The sequence below is a fragment of the Aedes albopictus genome, chromosome 3 (assembly GCF_035046485.1).
Source record: "Aedes albopictus strain Foshan chromosome 3, AalbF5, whole genome shotgun sequence".
NCBI classification, from domain to species: Eukaryota; Metazoa; Arthropoda; class Insecta; order Diptera; family Culicidae; genus Aedes; species Aedes albopictus.
In genome coordinates, this window is record NC_085138.1 from 226125661 (window position 1) to 226149380 (window position 23720).

The 23720-nt window shown below is 41.1% G+C and overlaps 1 protein-coding gene across 1 annotated transcript in view; it reads left to right on the forward strand.

The window, feature by feature from the left end:
- The first annotated feature begins 1289 nt into the window (after positions 1 to 1289).
- The window catches only part of LOC109397782 (zinc finger imprinted 3), a 142615-nt gene continuing 120184 nt past the window's right edge, over positions 1290 to 23720 (forward strand). The window contains exon 1 of the mRNA XM_062859231.1: positions 1290 to 2234. Within this exon, the coding sequence (XP_062715215.1) occupies positions 2227 to 2234 (8 nt within the window). The 5' untranslated portion in view covers positions 1290 to 2226. The remainder of the gene's footprint in view (positions 2235 to 23720) is intronic.

The following is a 23720-nucleotide window of genomic DNA, read 5'->3' on the forward strand; positions in this document are numbered from 1 at the left end:
AAAACACATCGAATGTTAAAAAATAAGCACAGATTGAAATCTTAGGAGAATAAACATGATGGCGAAGAGGGAAGCCTTGTGGAACATATCAGATAGATTTTGATATCAAAGCATTGATTTTTTTTACTAAATTCTACATATAAAAATGAGTTTGTGGAGTACTGAATAAAAAACATAGCTATCAAAAATCATTATCTCCGTAAAAATGTATGTAAAACGGTACCGTAAAACGGGGTATCTTTGATAATGCGGGTAACTTAGATAGTGCGGCAGGCATTGTATAGTTTATATTATAACTTTGATTCCTTCAACCAGTTTAGAAAAAGGCAAACGTAGATCAATTATATACATATGAAAGTTCATTTTCATTAAAACCTAGTTTAATGTACCCGCCGTCTCCGAAATGGCAACCCATAGCCTTAACCACTAGACTCACTGGAAACCTATGCAACTGTCTCAATCTAAAAAGAAATCAGTTTTTCTAAAAAAAACCAAGCATTTCTCAAAACAGATTATTAATACAATGTGAAATGGATGAAGTGCATTCATTGAGAGATACCTATATTTTATCAATTTTGCGTGTGGATTTTATTGGTAACCTTAACAACTATATGATGGATCGTTTTTGTGCCAGGTAATTGTGCTTGGCTGTGATTATGATTAAACCATTAAGAATAAGCGATGCTTTGGCAAAGCTATCATGAAACATAAATAAATAATTTAGATTATGAGCTGTTATTTGGGATTGCTCTGATGGTCAAAAATATTACATTAATTTGATAAGATATTCATTTTTAAAACATCGACGTTTCATGCTAACAAAATAATGCAAAAATCAAACAAAAGATTACAAGACTTTAATTTCCCCTGTAAATTATGGGACCGATAAAAGAGCACCATCACCAAAAAGCGAACGAATATGCAAACAAGTATGAGGAGGAACATACTTTCCTCCCCTTGATTGAAGCACGTTTGCGATTGGCTTGCGAGTGGAGAAGGCATCTTGCCGAAAAAGCAAACCACGATTGGCTATCGTTCTTTTTACTGTACACAGCCAGTCTCTACTACATACACACACACTCACCAAGCAACCTGTTGCGCAACATACTGCTGTTCGTGTGAATTCGGAGCCGGTTCCGAATATGATTGATTTGATCACTGGCGGGTATTTTATCCGGATCTTTTAACATTAAAAACTGTAGAATACATGAACCAGTGGTAGCTTTTTTATATAAAAATACGATTTCAAAAACTAAATCATCAAACTCGCTTTTGGTCCACGTGTACAACATGCCGGCACTGATAACGTCGGAATGTAAACAAAGCACATAGACATGCGCGCCTAGCTGTTGGTCTCCCCTCCCCAAAAAGGAGGCATGGTAAGAAGCGACACGCACACACAGCCACATGCGATCACGTCCATCCAGCCAGAATCGGATATGGCACGGACTACTGACTGGCGTGTGCTGCATGGCCAATGAAGAGGACGATTGTCACTTCTTCATTCTTCTGTCGGCTGTCGCAGCAGAAGCACGCGTTTTCGGGGTGACTACATGTGTTTCGTCGTTTGAAATCTATTTTGGGGATTGAGTGTGTTTCGAGTGATTCGAAAAGATTGCAAATCGTGACAATTATACTTTGGGAAATGAGTGCAGTTAATACAGTGATAGGAGTGAGGAAATATCAAAATGATGGTGATGCGCAACGGTGAATAGTTTCTTGATTAGAGCATATCGTCCACGGTGTGGGTGTAGTCTGGTGAAGAAAGAAAATAATACTCATTCATATTCAGCTCGCTTATCCGAGCGACGTGACGGCACTGCAAATTGGAAGAAATTTTCATTATATAGGTGTGCAATACCGAAGAGAATATAAGCGAACAAGTGTACCACTATATACGACGGTGAAGACGACAACAACGACGGACGGTTTGTCCGGGATTCATGATGGAAGCTCGTGCAGGGGCGTGATTTAATTCTAGCGACCATTACCGGCACCGAGACTTTGCCAACGTCGTCATTGGAGCTGCAGCGCAAAGAAGGACGACGTGACGTGATCATTACGGTCCGAAGGTCGGAGGTGATTCAGGCACGGATATTCGATTTAAAGAAACAGCGGCTCCAGTAACCTGTGATCAGCGATTTCCAATTTGATCCGTGCGTATCAGGCGCGAAATTACTTAGCTCGGAGCCGTGCGAATCGTTCAGTCGGCGACCAACTGCTGCAATGAACACGTAAGTGATTTTGAGCTTCAATATCCGACACATGATGTTTATTTTTAACAGGTATTTTTTTATATCCGTGGTTTGGATGGTGATGCACTCACTTCTTTGGCATTGAGGAACAAAACCGCGATGGTTAAATAATTGAACATGGGAGTTCTATGGTTAGTCAGAAACGATGAATGGGTATTGGAAAAATAGGCTTACTCTTCTACTGAGCTAGAGCACTGAACTAAGACGTGGATCCATTCGTGATCAGTAGTTAGATGAGTCACTAGCAGCGTTACGTAACAAGTATACAGTGTGTGCATTATATTGACAGATATTTAACTCAATGATTGCACATAAATTTGACATATTCGCATACACTAAAACTACAAATTACGCTCATGGTTAGGGTGGCCTACATTTTGCCTAGAGTATAAATTTTCTCACAGGCATCGGATCACTTTGCGGTCTTCGACAAAGGGTTTTGGAATATAGACACCTACAATAATACTAAAGGGTTTTATCATTAAACGCTTACAGCGCCACCTAGCGTCAATAATTGAAAACTTTAAATTTCTGCATACATTTGGCCACGTTTTCCAATACAAACTTCAAGCACTTTGAGCGCCCCGTAGCTTCTGGGTGAGGGTCACCCTACTCATGGTACTAATCAATAATTATAACATGATTTAAAACTCAAAGAAGACGTCATCCTGAGCAAAGTGCGATTAAAAATTAGGGTAGTTTTCTGTGTTGATTAGCTCGTACGGAGTAGGGCCTCCGCAGGTGATTTTTCCGATGCGAAAAAGGTGTAACCACTAGCTCCAGAGCAGGCCTCAACGCTGATCAAAGGAGGGAAATTTCCCAGCTTTCCAACGCCAAAGGGGAAGTCGCAAAAATAATTAAGTCTCAGAGCCAACGACGTTAAAATTAGTAGACTCGAATTCATGCAACAGTAGCACTATATGGCATCGGGGAGGCAATCAACAACAACGGCGTTAACAACAACGATGATAACAAAAACGACAACGCCAACAACAACTATAAGAACGACAAAAACAACAACAGTACTAATAACGGCACCAAAAACAGAAACACAAATAACAATGGAAGGGCCAATAACAAAAATGGCTACAACAACAGAAATGGCAACAGCAAAATCAACAACTTCCCATCGGCGACGAAATTACAAAATATTCTGGCATGGCTAGCCGAATGCCTCAGTATGCTGGAGGAATTTTGCGAAGGTTTGGTTGACTCATCCTGCCTGGACTTTTAACGAGTGATGTTCTCCACATTGAAAGAATCTATGCAAGCAGAATTATTTTGGTTGGTGGCTCCGAGAACCCTACACCCAGCGGGGCATAATGGACACCCTTGCATATTTTAGGAACTTTGATTGCATCGACCAGTTAAGTAATTTGCCTACGGAGATCAATACCACAGATATAATACTCCATCTTAGACGAGTTTACATAACATCAAAGTTAATTAAATAAAATTTAGGCTACAATAATCGGATTGATTTTTTCCAAACTCTCTAAAACGCCTAACACTATGCAATGCGCGTACATCCATTCGTAATTGCCAGTAGGGGGATTAAGGGCATAATGGACACCCGGGGCGAAATGGACACCCCTGTTTTTGCCGAAACCGTTGACTTTTATGTAAAACTTTCAATGCATAAGTGTAAAGGAACAAATCATTGTTCTATTTTTCAAAAGTACCATTTATATTCCTTCAAAATAACTTAAATATCATTGAAATTGAAGTATGTTTTTCATATGGTGGATTTCTTATAATTTCGAAGCAGCAGCAAATAAGTTATTACGAGTGATTGAGTGTGTCCACCATACAAACAAGTGAATTGTTAGCTTATCTATATGTATACGAAGATTTAGCAATGGATGAAGTAGGGGGATTAGGGGCATAATGGACACCCTAAGCAAATGAGTATGTTAGGCCTGCATAACAGACAAAAACTTAACATATTATCAGTTGGCTTACAACTTTAACTTGTTTTCTACGTATTTCAATCATTTACAGCTGGTAGAATGTCATTATTGTGAAGAAATAATGAATTGAAAACCGTGTGTTTTTTGGAGCTGGCAGGAAAGGTACGGGGCGAAATGGACACCCATCGGGGCATAATGGACACCCCAGCATATTTTATGCTGTATCTTTGAGAATATCGACCAGTTAAGTAACTTGCCAACGGAGATCAATACCACAGATATAATACTCCATCTTAGACGAGTTTACATAACTTCAAAGTAAATTAAATAAATTTTAGGTCAAAATAATCGGATTGATTTTTTTCAAACTCTCTAAAACGCCTAACAGTATGCAACGCGCGTACATCCATTCATAATTGCCAGTGTTCATTTCGCCCCGAATAGACTACAACATTTAAATTGCTATTTTCAGTAAGTTCTGATCAAAAATATAATACTTCATCCATTGCTAAATCTACGTATACATGTAGATAAGCTAACAATTCACTTGTTTTTGTAGTGGGCACACTCAATCACTCGTAATACCTTATTTGCTGCTGCTTCGAAATTATAAGAAATCCACCATATGAAAAACATACTTCAATTTCAATGATATTTTGGTTATTTTGAAGGAATATAAATGGTACTTTTGAAAAATAGAACAATGACTTGTTCCTTTACACTTATGCATTGAAAGTTTTACATAAAAGTCAACGGTTTCGGCAAAAAGAGGGGTGTCCATTTCGCCCCGGGTGTCCATTATGCCCCTAATCCCCCTATTATATTTTTGATCAGAACACACTGAAAATAGCAATTTCAATGTTGTAGTCTATTCGGGGCGAAATGAACACTGGCAATTATGAATGGATGTACGCGCGTTGCATACTGTTAGGCGTTTTAGAGAGTTTGAAAAAAATCAATCCGATTATTTTAGCCTAAAATTTATTTAATTAACTTTGAAGTTATGTAAACTCGTCTAAGATGGAGTATTTTATCTGTGATATTGATCTCCGTTGGCAAATTACTTAACTGGTGGATATTCTCAAAGATATTGCATAAAATATGCAGCGGTGTCCATTATGCCCCGATGGGTGTCCATTTCGCCCCGTACCTTTCCTGCCAGCCCCAAAAAACATACGGTTTTCAATTCATTATTTCTTCACAATAATGACATTCTACCAGCTGTAAATGATTGAAATACGTAGGAAACAAGTTAAAGTTGTAAGCCAACTGATAATATGTTAAGTTTTTGTATGTTATACAGGCCTAACATACTCATTTGCTTAGGGTGTCCATTATGCCCCTAATACCCCTAATTGCTGTTTTAAGTAAATTCTGATTAAAAATAAAATACTTCATCCATTGCTAAATCTTCGTATACCGTCAAGGCACCATTCACCGTGGATCTAAGAGAATTCGGGGCAAATAAGGGCTGTCATTTGACACCAGTCTTATTAACATTGTTGGTGCCGCTTTTAATTGCCTTCATTATAGGTTAAAATTAAAGCAATATCCACAGAAGTAGAAAAATTTTCACAAAATTTGGTGATATAGTACAATTAGTAAAGGGTAGTAGGGTCGCCTAATTCCGTGGTAGGTCACCATTCACCGTGGTAGTAGGGACCCATTCACCGTGTATGAGAAATTTTATTCTACTTTGTTTAAAAATGATCAAAACAACCCAGCCAAGGAAATTTACTTTGTTTAAATTCATTTCAAGTAATAACTTGCAAGATTTTATTTGAAAACGAATGTTTAAATTTTCGATTTTTTTCTAGATATATGGGACAATATGGGGCACGGTGAATGGAGACCATTGATTTTTAGGATACCCATTTACCGTGCTTTTTTGTTTCAATTAAAAAGTACGAGTAATCGTACTTTCTTGTTAAACTTACTTCGGTAATGCAAAATACATACCTGATATGTGAAATTAATTGCTTCCTGGTGGAATAAAAACGTTACTACATATAGTTTATCGCTTAAATCACCTTAGCACAGTTTTCGTTTTTTCACTATGAATGCAGTGAACGAGCAGAAACCCGCTTCATGTAAACACACTTTAGTGTCAAAATGGTACTTTTAAATGTTTCTAATGAGCGTTTTGACATGGTAACAATACATTAGTGTTGTGTTGGTGAAATTGAAGGGAAATTGTCATATCATTCAATCATAATATGGAAATAATGAAAAAATATTCGAAGACACACGGTGAATGGAGCCCCCACGGTGAATGGCGCCTTGACGGTACATGTAGATAAAGTTCACTTGTTTTTATAGTAGACACACTCCAACACTCTTAATACCTTATTTGATGCTGCTTCGAAATTATAATAATTTCACCTATGTTAGAAGTCCTCAAATGTTTATCACAATCAATGTAAAACAACTGAACAACTTTTAGCCTGTGAATTTTACAACATTTAGCCTGCTTACAGTTCATGCCTTTTTGAGCACGCCTACCTCTCTGTTTGGGAGCAAGTGATTTGATGAATTTTTCGTAATACATACTGTTTGTGGGTAACAAAGCTAATTGGTTTTTGTAAATCTCGCAGCTTTTCTGTCGCCAGCGGAAACGGTTCCGTCGAAATTGGTTTCACTGTCAACCTCTCTCCTTTAGTTTCGACATAAAACGAGAAATTATCTGTATCTGCTTATTTCATATTTATAAAGCACTGTCTTTGGATCATCTGATGTATATTGAAAGAACTGATCTCTCTGGTTTTTATATTTTCTACAGATGAATAAACTGTATTTAGGCTACTTGGGCTGTACCATTTTGCATAAGTCTGCAAAGATTTATCGTTTTTGTTCTTCAATGCTAACGTTTGATCTAAGCTTTCATAAGCGTAGCCACTACCCAAGCTAGGCAATCACAGCACAACAAACAGCAGCAGCAATAAAACCGAATCTATCGATTGAAAAACGCCTAAGGCGGGGGTACACAGAACAGAATACATTGTGAAAATCGCATAATGCGAAGCCTAATAGGTGAAATTTTAAACTAATTAACAACATCTTCATAATCCCACCCATATTTAGTCTCAAGTTTGAGACTAAAGAAAGGCAGCTGATTGCCTCGGAGAAACACAAGGTCCACTGCGCCGCCATTGCTCCGGTTAGTGCAGTAAGGATAAAGTTCAACCAAGCAGCCGCGTCAGAGAACAAAAAAAAATCATTATTTTTGCAAGGGTTCACACAAAATAAAAAGTAAAGTGCCAAAACATTCACTGCACGCACGAGGTTTGACTGATTCGAATGAATAAGAGTTAAACAAGAATAAACAGAGTAGATTTTTGGTTTGCAAATAGTAATTCTGTATTTCATTTGTCACTGTGTCAGGTCGTCACTAGAAGTCAATGCTCTATATCGATATGTCTAATTCAACTTTGTAGTTCAATATGATTAATATGCTAATCTAATAGAGTAGATGACCCGCAGGGAGTGCGTTCAATGTTGATTGTTTGGCACCATCGTCGAACAAATCTCTTTTGCAAGTTGATCACATTTTGGTTTCGCGAAATCAAATTTAAACAGCCCTTGTGAGGGCTACAATTCTGAATTTTCTGCAAGACTTATTACCTAGTTCTCCTAGAAAGTGTCGACATACCAACCAACTACTACGAATGCGCCGTGTGGAAATTAATGATCAACAGTTACTCTTGAGTGAAATCTCTATCGGTAGTTCTGAAAAGGACTGAATGGTAAATTGGTAGGGAACTTGGCATCAGTCTTGGAAAGTTGATGGCCATGGCTTTCCTCTCGCCGATCGGTTTCGAATTACTTCTTCTAATTCTTCTGCCTTTTCACCAACCAACGTGCCCTTATCGCCGAACGCCGTTCTTCAGGCCCGTCTTGCGGTGTACTTCTGTACACCCTGTAGGGACGCCTCGATGCGCTCATTCAGGATTTTAATTGCAGCAACAACAATATCGTTTCCCGGGGAATGGCCTCCGGTTGCCCCAGTCTTTGGAGGCCCACGGTCTCTTGGACTTATCATGGACATCAACTGGGAATAATTATTTACTTCATCAGCGCTAGCTCGGTTCCGCGTGAATTTAAATTTTGACATCGGAGACAGCCCCATCGTCGAACAAATCTCTTCTGAAAGTTGACCAGATTTCGGTTTCGTGAAATCCAATTTGAACAGTTACCGAATTCTCCTAGCAAGTGAAAACACGTGAATACCAACATTTCAAAACCTACTAGTACGAAGGCGTCGAGCAGAAATTAATGATTAACTCTTGAGAGAAATCTCTATCGGTAGTCCTGAAAAGGACTGAATGGTTAATTAATAGAGGACTTGGCAGCAGTCTTGCGAAATTTACGGCCATGGCAAAATTGTTTCAAATACTTATGGAAGGAGGAAGAAACATGAAAGAGTATTCGCAGCAACAAACCTTCGCCGTTCCTACAGTTCTAGGATATAATAACCCTTCTACAAGAACCATCACACTATTGAATCCAAATCATCGCGATCCAACGTCACCCTTTCGTACAACGCATAGGGTTATACCCACCAGGGTGCGATGACGTCACGTTTTTGATTCCCGCATCTTGTACCAATCTTTAGGGAACTCAAATGCATTGTCAATGGGGGAACCCAATTGATGTTGGCTGCAAACAATCCTTTTGGGTGGGAATAGGGATGTCATATACGTGGTTATACCCTTGTAATTTTTAAAATGTTTCAAAAGTACCTAGTGTTAATAACTCGGGAAGTACTAATATACTGCTGATAAACGTTCAAAATTTCATTCAATTCGGTTCTCTGGTTTCTGAGATATGGCAGTTCAAAAATAAGCTGTCTGAAAAATAGTGTTTTACGAAAACGATTCTAGTTTCGTGAAAGAATTACTAATCGAGCTCAAATTTGTTCCAATGCTACACATATAATAGGTTGACAAACAGTCAAAATTTGAAGGCTGTTGATGCTTTCTATGAAAAGTTACAGTATGTTGAACTTTTTTGTGAGAGAAAAAAATGTTGCATATCCCAAACATTTTGGCCACCCCACATAGACACCCCTGCATATTTTAGGCTATAACTTTGATTACATCTCCCTGTTAATCAATTTGCCAACGGAGATCCATCTTTGGGCTTGTTCACAAATTTCATAACGCTGAAATTTGCGTTTTTGCTCACCCACCCACCCCTTCGTTATATGTTTGTAACGATTCGAATACACCCACCCACCCCTTTTCGTAACATGTAACGCAATTTTAAGTACCTATTTTAAAATGATAAAAACATGTACATTTCTTTAGTTTTAGCCGTCCATCGCAGTGTTTATCTGTAAGTAATTATCATACCTATATGGAATCAAACTATTACGTGATCCACGCTATAAAACAAATCCGCATTAGAGTAACTAAGGGCATTATCGGCAGGTTTGTTCTCTTCGTTTCTCAGGTTTCAAAAAAAAACCGTGACGAAGAGAACAGCTGTTGAAAATGCGTAAGTACCCCTTTTACAAATTAAATTTTATGTTAAAAATATATGCGATACATTTAAGCATTCTAGTAGGTACGAAGTTTCTGCATTATATAATTAAAAATAAGAATTAAAAGGAGACTAGACTAATAAAGAATAAAACTATAAAAGTTCTAAATGTATGCGCAGGTGATCCATCATTTGTTTTAATAGAACTGTAGTTTATTTTACATTGCTCTGGTATTTTTTTCAGTAATTATAAGCTAATGTTTGTTTAAAAACGTTGTTTATTTCGTTTGATATACATAGTTCGTTCAGTATGATAAAAAAAAAACTTAACATTTCATAGGCAATTTCTTCAGGCCACTAAAAAAATTCTCGACTCCAGAGTCACTTATGGATAGTTACCTACAACTTCATTCGACGCTTACAAACTCCCATGGATTACTGAAATGCTGCTCCATAGTTACTGTAGGGATGGCATGTGTCTCCTCTGCCGAATCCACGTGCTCAACGTTTTCAAAATCAAGTAACTCCTCGTCCAACCATTCTGCTTCCCATTCTTCATCATCACTCTCAAAGTTGGCGTTTTTGCAATAATTTTCCTTGGCTTTCGTTTATCTGTTTTTCGTCCACCGTGAATCTTTCGGTGGTTTTTCAGCAGTGTTGTGGAGGCGAAGTAAAGTTGACAATCGGAGCAAACTCTGGTCGGTATTTTATCAGTGACAGATGGACAATAGTGATCATATGCCAACTCTGAGCAATCAAATAGAACAATAGACCGGAACAGAGTAGTGAATTTTACATTGGATTCAGATTTCGTTTCAACTGAACCATCTGCAATGTCTACTACTGCAATTTGTGGTTCATACGTCAAAGCAAGTGGAGCTGGCAAAAATCTGTTTGCGAAATACGTTCCGTATTTGCTGCGGAACGGAGAGCAGCAAGACTCATCATTGCATTTAACTATTTGTAGCAGGTACTGAGATGTCCGAACATGATTAGCTCTCCAAACTTCATCAACTGTCTTCATGTCGCACTTGTCAATTTCGGAGCATTCCGGCACGATGTATTCAGTAGAGACCTCGTATCTATCTATCATCACTTCGTTCCATACATCAACCAGCATTTCTCCTGCGTTTTGGAATTTTTTTTCTTTCGGGTTCATCATCAATTGTCTTGCCTTGGGAATTCAAATGTGAGCCATACCTATCGTGGGGTAAAATCAATCCGGATAGTTCATGGCTTAAAAGAGCCACCCTTCTTTCCACCGGATTGAAGGCCGATCTTCCAGGGGCATTTGTTGCAACGAAATAAGCATCAAGGTCATAATTTTGAAAGTGATGTATGGCTACATCGATGCACTTCGTAAAACGTGGGTTTTCGTCTGGGCCACCGTCAACAGTGACAATGCAGATTGGCTTCACAGCTCCTGATGCTGTCTTCATGATGGGGTCGAATGAGGATAATTGAAGAAGATGACTGAAATCCATAGCATGAGCGTACGCGGTTGATCTAAAGTGCTTAGCGGAACGGATTGCAATGTAGGTCGGACCAGAAGCAGTCACAGCATTCGGATCTCCAAATCCATTCTTTTGACGTAGGACTACGTCTCTCTTTTCTATACCGGGTGTCATTCTAAATTTTCAGAAATCGGCCGCGTTACGTTTAAAGTGGAGATTTTGAGCGTTAATAGCTCAGCCATTTCTTGTTGAATTTTCAAAATTTTGGCACCAATCGATTGCAAATCTTTACACCAATTATGTCCAATAATAATATTTGCTGTTTTTCAATAACAAACTATTGAAAAATTGGGAAATGTGAACCCATGTTTATTCCAGCCAATCACGATCGAGCACATTTTGGATGCTCCCGTCGAATATAAAAGCTACTGCTTCTTCGCATCTTCCCTCATTCGTCTTTGTCGTCTCGAGGTGAACGCATCGAACGAGAGCGGCCCGCTTTCTTCGTTTGCGTTTTCGCTCATTATTCTTTGACGGCCGTGTTGGCTCGGCGTCGGTGGTTGTCGGCAAGGGTGCTGTTGCACATTCGCCTTCTAACCGTCTAAAGCGGCAGACGAAGGAAAGAATACGTTTCATCGATTGCTCGGCAGTAGTGGCAGAGGCAGCAAAATCCACAGAAGGATCCGCGATAGACGAATTTGCGAGTTGCGTCGCTGTCCTCGGGGCTCGGCCCTTCACCGATTGATTGGCGGCGGCGCATTGATGATAGCATCAGGAACATCCAGGGCAACAAGCGGCGGGCCAATTTTCGACGGCGTGCAGCATTCAGCACGGACAAATCCAACACGCATTACGTGGCATAATAAATTCATGTCATTTTTTGTCTAAAATCGTCCAATATTCAAACGGTTCTTTTCAGGACCATAGAAAATTATTCATCAAGAGTTGTGTATCAGATAATTATTTCATTCCATCATCGATCGGTAAAAGTGTGGTGCAACCGAAAAGTGAAAGATTGAGTGCTTGGTGGCCCCGCAAGAATGACGATGCCGGCCACTAATGGTTCCATCCGGAATTTATCAACCCTATCCGAACCATTTTTCGTGAAACATCGATAAATTATAACGTTGTTCGAATTAAAATGATCTTAACCTTCCAATATTTTGATTACTTTATTCGTTAAATGGAAATTTTCTCATTTCTCGGTTGATTAACCGTTTCAAGCGTCTGGTGCATGCGGGGCGGGTCATGCAAATGAAATATACTGAAAAGCCAGCCGAATGGGAGGAGCTTCATCTGCTAATCTAGGGGCATAAAAGCTGCTCCCTCTGATTTCTTTCGTCATTTTCGTTGGATCAGTCAAGCAGGGTGGATGTCACCTCCACACCTGAGCAGTACCCAGCGGCGACTCTCGGCTATCGTGCTGATAGCGTCATGAATCTTATCCACGGCAGAAAGCGGCCTACCAATTTTCGGTGGCATCCTGCAGGATTAGCACGGAGAAAACCAACACGCATTGCGTGGCAAGGCGGTTTCATGCAATTTTCTTCCTGAAATCGTTGCTTTATCCAACGGTCCTTATCAGGATCACCAAAAAATGATTCTTCAAGAGTTGTAAATCAGATAATTTTACTCCATCAATAGAGAACAGTGTGGTTCACCCGAAAAATGAATGATTGAATTGCGGCCACTAATGATTCCAACCGAATTCAGCAACGCATTACCCTATCAGAACTATTTTTCGTAAAACATTGTTTAACTCTAACAATTTTCGAATTAAAATGATCTAAATCTTCCAATATTTTGTTTACTTTAACGCTTAGTGAACAAATTTCTCATTTCTGGGTTGATTAATCGTTTGAAGCGTCTGAAGCATACGGGGCGGGCCATGCAAATGAAATATTCTGGAAAGCCAGCCGAATGGGAGGAGCTGCATCTGCTAATCTAGGGGTATAAAAGCTGTTCCCTCTGATTTTTTTCTGGATTCCGCCAGACTGAAAAAATGTCGAATGTCGGGTTAAAGTCGGGTCAATTTTTATCGAATGTTGGGCCACTGTTGGACCAACATCGATCAACTATTGGGTCTATGTTGGGTTTGGTGGCCAACATCAAAATTGGTGAATGATAGGTTGATGTCGGGTTTGACGTCATCAACTATGGTAAAAGCTTTGAACCTACAACACCACAAATTTATGCTTCCTAGCTGGGGCTCAATTGAATGATGTGCCTTGACTGAGGCTGGAGCTGAAAATTAGTAAAAGCTCAGTCTTACCCAACCAATCCCAATCAAGCATAGTTCTGTGAGGCGACACGACGAAACTTATATAAGAGGTGCACACACTCAGTTCGATCATTTCATCGGCACACACAGCAGCGGACGGACAGCGCCGAGCGGCAGCAAGATCCCAAAAAAGATCCGCTTCAACGGATGAGCAAGCGGGTGGCACCGCCCTCTGTCCAATGAAGCCTCGATTCTTTTCGGATCTATCGGCAGTGGAGGCAGCAGCGGAAGCAACATCCAAAGAAAAATCCGCCTCGGCAAACGAAAATTCGATTGGCGTCACTTTTCGTTTGCCGGGGCCCCGATTCTTTCACGGATTGTCGGCGGCAGCAGCAGCAAGATCCCAAAAAAGATCCGCTTCAACGGATGAGCAAGCGGGTGGCACCGCCCTCTGTCCAATGAAGCCTCGATTCTTTTCGGATCCATCGGTGGTGGAGGCAGCAGAGGAAGCAACATCCAAAGAAAAATCCGCCTCGGCAAACGAAAATTCGATTGACGTCACTTTTCGTTTGCCGGGGCCCCGATTCTTTCATGGATTGTCGGCGGCAGCAGCAGCAAGATCCCAAAAAAGATCCGCTTCAACGGATGAGCAAGCGGGTGGCACCGCCCTCTGTCCAATGAAGCCTCGATTCTTTTCGGATCCATCGGTAGTGGAGGCAGCAGCGGAAGCAACATCCAAAGAAAAATCCGCCTCGGCAAACGAAAATTCGATTGGCGTCACTTTTCGTTTGCCGGGGCCCCGATTCTTTCACGGATTGTCGGCGGCAGCAGCAGCAAGATCCCAATAAAGATCCGCTTCAACGGATGAGCAAGCGGGTGGCACCGCCCTCTGTCCAATGAAGCCTCGATTCTTTCCGGATCAATCGGTGGTGGCGGCATGGGTGGCAATGAGTTATACCAAAATGGTCCTTTTAAGGGCCCCAAAGCTTCCGAATGAGTTATTTGGAGTATTATTCTATTATTTCTAAAAATTCAACTAATTCTAATTTTTTATAGTTTATCGATAAAGTTCAAATTTTATACTAAATATACACCGCTGTTTGGGGCCTATATAGCTAAAGCTGTTAAGGCGCGGATATCCAGCATGGCCATGCTGAGGGTGACGGGTTCGACTCCCGGCCAGCCCAGGAATTTTTCGTAAATGAAATTTCCTTGGCTTTCTTGGGCATAGAATATTGATATTTTTGCCCAAATGCCCACGCGGCCTATTGCTTGAGGGAACGATGCGCCGCGGATTTTTCTCCTTTTACCTGGTTCTTATGGGACAATAAAATTGTTGCGTTCCTCAAGCGCGGTACGTCATTAACACACAGCAAGGCAGCATTAAACATTTGGAATACGCCACGCCGGTGTTTCGTATACAAAGGATCTGACAATAGTTCGTGCCAGCCACACGATATACACATGCAAAATGGTCATTAGCAGAGGAAGCTTTCAGTTAATAACTATGGAAGTGCTCATAGAAGAAGTGCTGAGAAGCAGGCTTTGTACCAGTGGCGACGCAACGCCAAGAAGAAGAATACGCCACTGTTTACTGAAATTAATCTACAATAGCCATTACATAATGTTGGTAACGTGTTGAAAAATTCAACAAAATTTAATTTTCAATTGCGATAAAATTGCTACAGACTGATTTTCTAGTGAGTTCCTAACACAGACTTCAATTTCGTGCACCAACCCACAGACGAAAGGAAATTGGCGGCAACTTTGAGGCTATAAAAGAGGCCATCACATTTCGAACGCTGTCCAGTTTGACTTCAACAGTTGACGAAGTAAGTTCGGAAGGATGTCCCAACATCTGCGAGCAAAGTACCGTGCGAAGTATCGCAAGCGGAAGCGTGAGATGGAGAATTCAGACGAAGAAAGTGAAGTGTCAGTGTCGCCTAGACCTGCTATGACGAATGCGGAACGCATGAGGGCATACAGGTTGCGAAAAAAACTTGAGCAGGAGGCTGCTAGTAATTCTGCGGTGGTTAATTCCGGTTCTGGTCCGGTTGTTAATCTTGAACCGATTCCGGGTAGAAGTACCGATCCGGTGAGGTTTATGTCGATTCCTATTCGGAACATTCCAGAGGACGTTTCGCTTCCATATCGCGGTAAGTAACCACAATTTGATCATCGTATATAGTGTTGCCGAGGCTACCAATTGAGCCCCATATAAAAAGTTTAATTTGTGGTGTTGTGGGTTTAAAGCTTTTATCATCATTGATGACGTCAAACCCGACATCAACCTATCATTCACCTGTTTTTATTTTGGCCACCAAACCCAACATAGACCTAACAGTTGTTCAATGTTGGTCCAACAGTGACCCAACATACGATAAAAATTGACCCAACTTTGACCCGACATTCGATAATTTTTCAGTCTGGCGGAATTTTGCAGGGTTTATCGTGTTTCGTGACCAGCTAGTTATTTGAGTGACAATCCATTCAATTGACAAGGATTCGCTTCTCATTTGATAGTTACTGTTGGTTACTGTTCAAATGAATGAGATGATTTTCGCAACACTGGACAATACTGATCGTATGCGTGTTTTCGATTATAATTTTTAAATGTATTCAGTTGTTTAACCGATGTTATCTAAACGGTAACGAAAATGGACAAAAGATTAAAGATGTTTGAAGCTGTTTTGACAAAATGCAAATCAGATGCATGAGGCTCGGAAAATGGATCAAGATGTGGCAAAAGATATGCTGAATATTTTTGTTTATCAAGGGGAATGTGTATAACAAGTGTTTAGGAAGACTAGCTTTCATATTCTTACAGTGTATTTTAGACATATATGATCTAAAGTTTGCGAATATTTATTACCCACATAACAGCAATATTTTCATTGGGTAAACATTAGCGGAAATATTTAGCGCATTCGTGATTTAAACGAATATTTTTGGAATTTCAAATTAGAACTGAAATTTTTACAATTGTAATATCGTTTTGGGATCATTGCTAAAAAAAACTCTCATTTTTTAGAAACGACTCCATCTCTCATTCGAAATGAGGTCGAACTGGGCGTTGAAGCCGAACAATATCAAAACCATGGTAAGTTGCATTATAAATTCAAAAATTTACTTTATGCATTCACCACAACCCCATTCGCATAAACTGTTCGATATAAAATTGATGGAACATTTACTCAATTTTTATAGATATTGTTCAACCAAGTTTTGAAGAGGATGAGTTTGATCAAAATCCTGCTTTAAGTCAGGGTGAGTTGTGTGTGCTTACTATATATTTCGTTGTGTTAACAAAATGTTGTGAATTTCATTTTTAGACGATAACCCGTCTGGTCTTACACAAGATGAACCAAATTTCGATCGAGCCGATCGAGAGTTCATCAAACGGTTTGTTGAAAATAAATTTGGTGTCGCATGCAGTGTGTGTGACAGACTTTGGTTCATCAACGATCTGAAGACTATCTCTGAAGCTGCAGGACAAGTGCTATTACAGGCTGGTCATTTCGAATCGGTTGCAAACTTCAAGGCATGTCAGACGTGTCGGAGTAGTTTGCAAAGAGGGTCAGTGCCGACATTGTCCTCGTCGAATGGTTTCGTGTATCCCTGTTACCCACCAAATCTTCCGCCGCTAGACCCCATCAGCGAGAGGCTAATCTCCCCGCGATTGCCGTTTATGCAGATTCGGCGACTGCGTCAAGCGCAAGGTTTGATTTTTGTTTATTCTATTGTAGTTCTTACGATTTTCAAAAATATTTTCCGAAATTACAGGCAGCTATACGATTGTAGGACAAGTAATTAACGTCCCAGTAGATGTTGATGAGATGGTTAGGGTTCTTCCTCGCGAGCTAGATAACGATTCCGCGTTTAATGTGTGCATTAAAAAGCACTTGATTCATAAATCTAGTTACTTGTCTGGATTTGTCAAAAAGTCTGTAGTAAATGCTTGGCTAGATTACCTCGTTACTACTCCACTATATCGACGAGAGGGTGTGACATTCAACCGGGAAAGATTGCACACTTTTGATAGTGAGCCTCAATCTTGTACATTGCAGGATGAGGATTCGATTCGACTTGATGTCATAGAAGCGCACAATGACACCGAGTTATTTGCCGGTCAGCAACAGCCACTTATGTGGAACGAGGATAAGTGCCTTGAACTTGCTCCGGCACAGAACCGAAGACCGGTATCTATTGTGTACGATGAGAATGCGGAAGAGCTCTCATTTCCAGATATCTATCTTGGACATCCCAGAGTATTTAGAGCAGGTACTCACGTAACACCGTTCATGAAAGCTACTAGTGAGTTGCGAAGGAGTGACAGACGTGGTGCCAAGCCAAGCCATTTGTTGTATATGGTAATGAAAATCTTGCGCCTTCGTGTTACTGAGGGCTTACAACATACATTCAAATGTATGGGAACGGCAAATGTGACGCGACGTCAGCTTAGCGACAAGAGTTTCGTAGAAAGCCTCATGGAACAAAATCTATCGTTCATGAAGTCGATTCCGAACTCAGTTCAGTACTGGTATCAACGAAAGCAGGACCTTTTCGCCATGATACGACAGCTGGGGAAGCCCACAATGTTCCTGACATTAAGTGCCAGTGAAACCCAATGGCCGCTGCTTCTCCAACAACTTTATAAGCTCTCCAGTGATTATAGTGGGATCGACTTGACTGATCCATTGAAAGACTTGAACGCTCAACAGCGGGCGACGCTGGTTAACGATGATGCCGTTTCATGTTGCCTATATTTCAACAAACTTGTTGATGTTCTCATGGCAATTCTATCTTCACCGAGGTTCAGCCCATTTGGAAAGCACTTTGTTGTTGATTCCTTCAAGCGCATCGAATTCCAACATCGTGGCAGTCCACATGCACACATCATGCTGTGGTTGGCAAATGATCCCGATGAAAATGTTTCCGAGTTTATGCCTGCTACGATGGATCTCATCAAGAAAGTTTGCTCTATCAACTCCGTGCACTTGCCGGAAACAATCGGCAAGCAGATCCATCACCACACACGCACGTGTTATAAACGCAATGAAAAGCGTTGTCGGTTCAGCATACCTTACTGGCCAATGAATGAAGAGCGGTCATTGATTCCTCTCACTGCCGATGATAATCGGCGTGATAAGTTGAGGAAGCGTGCCTTAGAAATGAGAGAGATTTTGGAAACTAAGGCATTTGATACATTGGAGGAGTACCTTGCTGACTGTGAGTGCACATACGACTTCTACCTGGACGTACTTCGTTCCTCGATAAAGCGACCAACAATTTTCTTGAAACGAGCCATGAGTGAACTTTGGACGAATCCTTTCAACCCATGGATCGCCCAAAAGCTACGTTCCAATATGGATCTTCAGTATATCCTGGACGTTTACTCCTGTGCATGTTACTTGGTTGATTATGTCAATAAATCTAATCGAGGCATAAGTGGACTGCATCGTGAGCTTATTGCTCTGCAGGAAGAATATCCCGATCAGGACTACACCGCGTTGCTGAAGAAGGTCAGCTTAAAGATGCTCAATTCCGTAGAAATGTGTAGTCAGGAAGCTGCATGGGTACTACTGCGTCTACCTATGTCTGAAGCTAGCAGAAAGGTTGAGTTCCTACCAACGATGTGGCCACATGAGCGAATTAGATCCAGAAAGCATCATAAGCAAATGGACGAAGAGGGAATTGATGAAGATTCAACCGACGTATGGACCAAGAACATCATCCAAAGGTATGAAGAGCGTGAAGACTTGGAGGATGTTTGTTTGGCTGATTTCGCTGCTCGATATTCTCAATGTAGAGGTACGAATAGCTACAAAGCTCGTAGCGTTCCACGGATAATAAGGTGGCGCAACTATAGTATGAATGAGTTGGTTGAATACAAGCGTGAATCTGTACTTCTCTTTCTTCCATTCAGAAACGAGGTTTGCGATATACTTGATGAAAATAAATTTCTTCAACTATATGATGCGCACGAAGCCGAGCTTTTGAGAAAGCGGAGAGAATACGACCGTGAGCTTAATCTAGAGCAGACTGTCGAGGAATACCTACGAACCTGTGAGAACGAAGAAGTCGGCGCACAAGAGAGCACGGCCAATGAAAAACATTCCGAGTTTGTGCGGACAATTGCGATGGAACCGAACAACGACGACATCGAATACTTGCCCACAGGAGCGCTGAATGCAGTGATTCGACAGCGTGCCAACGTCATGTCTAAACAAGACTACTGTTCGATGGTGCGGGCAACCAATGCCGAACAGCGAGATCTAATCTTACACATGATCGATGGACTGCATAGCTACAGCGAAAGCAATAAGCCATTGCAGATTTTTTTTACCGGACCTGCTGGATGTGGCAAAACTTTCACATTGAGAATACTAATGGAAACCATAAACCGCTTCAGTCAGGCTCACAATGCCCAGAGGAATGCGTATGTAGCATGTGCATCGACGGGGAAGGCAGCCGTTGCTATTGGAGGAACGACGGTTCACTCGGCATTCAGGATCACAATGTCACGAAGAAGTAACTCTAAACTCAGCTTTGAAATGCTGCAGTTGTATCGGAACGCATTTACGAACATAAAAGCGGTAATTATAGATGAGGTAAGCATGATCGGCGCGGATGTTTTGAATACTATACACACCCGTCTTCAGGATATTACCGGTAATTATGATGATGCGTTCGGAGGAATAAACATTGTGTTCTGTGGCGACTTACGGCAACTACCACCAGTTAATGCGAGACCAGTTTACAAGCCAACTGGTAATTCTTTCCATGGTGCTGTTCTTTGGCAAGCGCTGGATTTCTTCCCGCTAGTCAAAGTTATGAGGCAGACCGATGTGGAGTTTTCCAGTATCCTGACCAAAATTGGTAACGGTCAGCAAATGACTGCAGAAGAAATTCGATTAATCGAAAGTCGATTTCGGACAGTCGAGTGGTGTAAACAGAATGCACCAAGAGCTATAAGACTTTACCATCGCAATGTGGACGTGGAGCAGTATAATAACGAAGCGCTGAATGAGCAGGATGCACTGGACTGTATCGCCGATGACGTGTTTGCGGGATACAAGGATGCTGGTCAGTTAGCAAGCTCTTAGCTTAGCTTAGCTTAGCTTAGACTGACTGCACACATCTATGGTTGCTATTCCGTGATTGACCCGAATCAATGACAGTTGCACAATGAATCAACTGAATAATTGACTGGGAGTGGTCAATATTCTCACTGTGCACGCTTCAGAGACTCTCTTTAACAGTACAATAACGGCGCCGGCCACGTCCTTGCAGTCAGGTTGGAATAGGGAAGGAATATTAGTAACAACCTTTGTTAAGTGAAGGCCCGCGTTTACCGCTGCGACTCCACCAAAGGCTGCAGGAAGGAGTGTTTGTTAGTAGGAAAGGTATCGTTGGGTCTGGATTCACTTTGATAAGTAATATGACCTTCGTGTCATGCTGGTTGCCGCGCTATTGTTTGCTTTACGCGGAAAACAAACAATCGACCACCCTCTTCAGGTGGTCGCTTAATATTTACTGTAAACGACGCGAAAAAATATTAATTTAATACGCTATTATTCGCTTCACTCGGAAAGCAAACAATCGATCACCCACGTCAGGTGGTCACTTAATATTTCGAATCAAACCGCGGAAGCTAGTCGCCAAATATTTAACTGCAAATAACACGACCGAACATGCAAGCTGACGCATTATTGTTCACTTCATATGAGAAGCAAACAACTGATCACCCACGTCAGGTGATCGTTCAGTGTTGCTACAAAAGACGCGACACAACAAAATGCTCATTTCCGAATAGGGAAAAAGAAAAATCGAACGACCGAAGCAAAAGCGCGCGACACCGGCACCCGGACAAAACCGTATCACACACTGATGCGCGCTGGGCCCACCGCCGTCGAAATGCTCACTTCCGAATACAAAACTTACTAGAAAATTAATCGAACCACCGAAGCAAAAGCGCGCGGCACCCGGACGAAATCGTATCACACACTCGATGCTGGTCAGTTAGCAAGCTCTCGCACCAAACTCTATAAGATGAGTGTCGTGGAAACTGGTGGTTTACCATATTTACTGCGTCTTTGCATTGGTATGCCTTACATGATAACTACCAATGTCGATGTGGAAGATGGCGTAGTAAATGGTGCGATTGGTGAGCTGAAATACGTGGAAAAGGATGATGATGCTCCAGGACAACCGATCGTAAAGCTTTGGTTTAAGTTCGAGAGTGAGGCTATTGGTGCGACTTTGAGAATAAGGTCAAGACCAGCCGTTTATTCAAGACCCGGCATCTTGCAACCCGACTGGACTCCAATCGTTAAGCGATCTGCTAACATCAAACTGAGCGGCATCATAAAATGCAAGCGCATTCAGTTTCCGGTTGCTAGTGCCTGTGCGTTGACAGTGCATAAGTCACAAGGCGGCACGTTTCCCGAGGTAGTTTATCACTACGAAAAGGGTCAGGATCAGCAATTGGTATACGTTGGATTGTCACGGGTTACATCGCTGCAAGGGCTTTATCTGACAAACCCAACCAATTCATTCAAGTTTCACCACGCAAAAGGTAGCAGTTCACCGAAAATGGTAGATTTGCGGAATGAGTTGCAGCGCTTGGGTAACCATCAATTGCGCACGATTGGAGCTGAGCTAAACGAAACATTGGAGAGAAGCGGGAATGCCACAACAGTGATGAGCATCAATGTACAAAGTTTGAACGCTCATGTTGCTGATATCACTAGTGATCGAATTTTGACTAGCGTAGAGTTCCTGGCACTGAGTGAGACATGGCTAGATGATCAAACCACAGTTGCGATTGAAGGCTACAACTGCATCATCCAGTACAAGCGTGTTGGAGTTAGAGCAGGTGGCGTTGCAATTTATCAAAAGGTTACGGCATCCACCATCGCAGCTCCTCACACAATTCGTCAGCTAAGTGAAAAATACGACGAAGAGTTTTCCCAAGTGAACAATTTTGGGGACATATGTGCAGCTGAAATACTAGTAATGGGGTGTAAGACATTGCTTGTATCGGTTTACATCTCACCAGGGACAAGTACAAGGAATATCAAACTATTCATGTTACGAAAGTTGTCCCATTATGTCATGATGGACATGCCCATGGTGGTAACTGGGGACTTTAATATTGACGTTTCCAGACAAGAAAACATAAATTTCCTTGATTTTATGCAGAAACATTTGAAACTATGCCTCGCGACTCTAAGAAATGAAGCAACCACATTTGGTGGGTCTTGCATTGACTTAACATTTACTAAAAGCGTAAGCGTAGAGTGTAAACGATACTGCTCCTACTTTTCATATCATCGTCCTATGTTGTCCTTGCTCGCTATGGAAGAACTTTAACCATCAAACATCAAATTTACTGAATACTGCTTCCGCTTCGCTGACCAAAAATGGAATGACCACATCCGACATCTCTACGTTCAACCTCTTAAACCTCAACAAGCTACATGATGAATGACCAGAAACGCTCATCCAAGGAATGCATCAGCCACAACATACAAAACGGTCCTTTTCAGGACTACCAAACGGTCCTTTTCAGGACTACCAAACAAATCAACAAGAGTTGTTCAGAAAAAGAATAATCCTACATTCGTATAATGCACCCAAGCAATGCATCAGCAACAACATACCAAACGGTCCTTTTCAGGACTACCAAACAAATCCACAAGAGTTATTCAGAAAAATAAGCCAACATTCGTTCGACTTCTACTTTCCGAACATAAAACCATGGATTCGTTACTCTGACCTATAGACACTACATGAAAAGACACGAAATGTTCCAATTGGAATTCCAAATTTACTGTCAATGTCATTCCAATCGAGTAGGATACCTGTCAAATGCGCTTTAAAGACATTGCTCGGCAGCATCATCGTAATGATACGGGAATCATCATCACCAGCAACAATCGCCAGATTTCAAGTCTTTAGCATATAGTGTCTTTACTCTGGCCGTTATTTTTGCTGAATAGATACACGTTTACTTCATCTGTGAGCCCCAAATTCTTTATTATGCGTTAAAAATTAGTCCTACGTCAACACTGCGGTTATGTCTCAGACATTACACACTCCTAGTTTTTTATCTCCAGACCTGCGGGATTTGAGAACACAATGTAATAATGTTTTAATGCGAATTAAAATTTTGTATTCAAGAATTGCAATGTTACTTTTTTTCAAAACAGCGAGTATACAAATAGAGTAACACTATGAAGGCAGAATCATATTATCAGGCTTTCGTACTGAATTCGTGCACAAATTCTACTGAGATACATATCAGGGGTAGTCTATTATTGTTATTTATTATAATTACAAAAATGTACCCCAATTGCGTAGTTTGGTAGTTGCTACATCGTTAGGTCATTTTTTA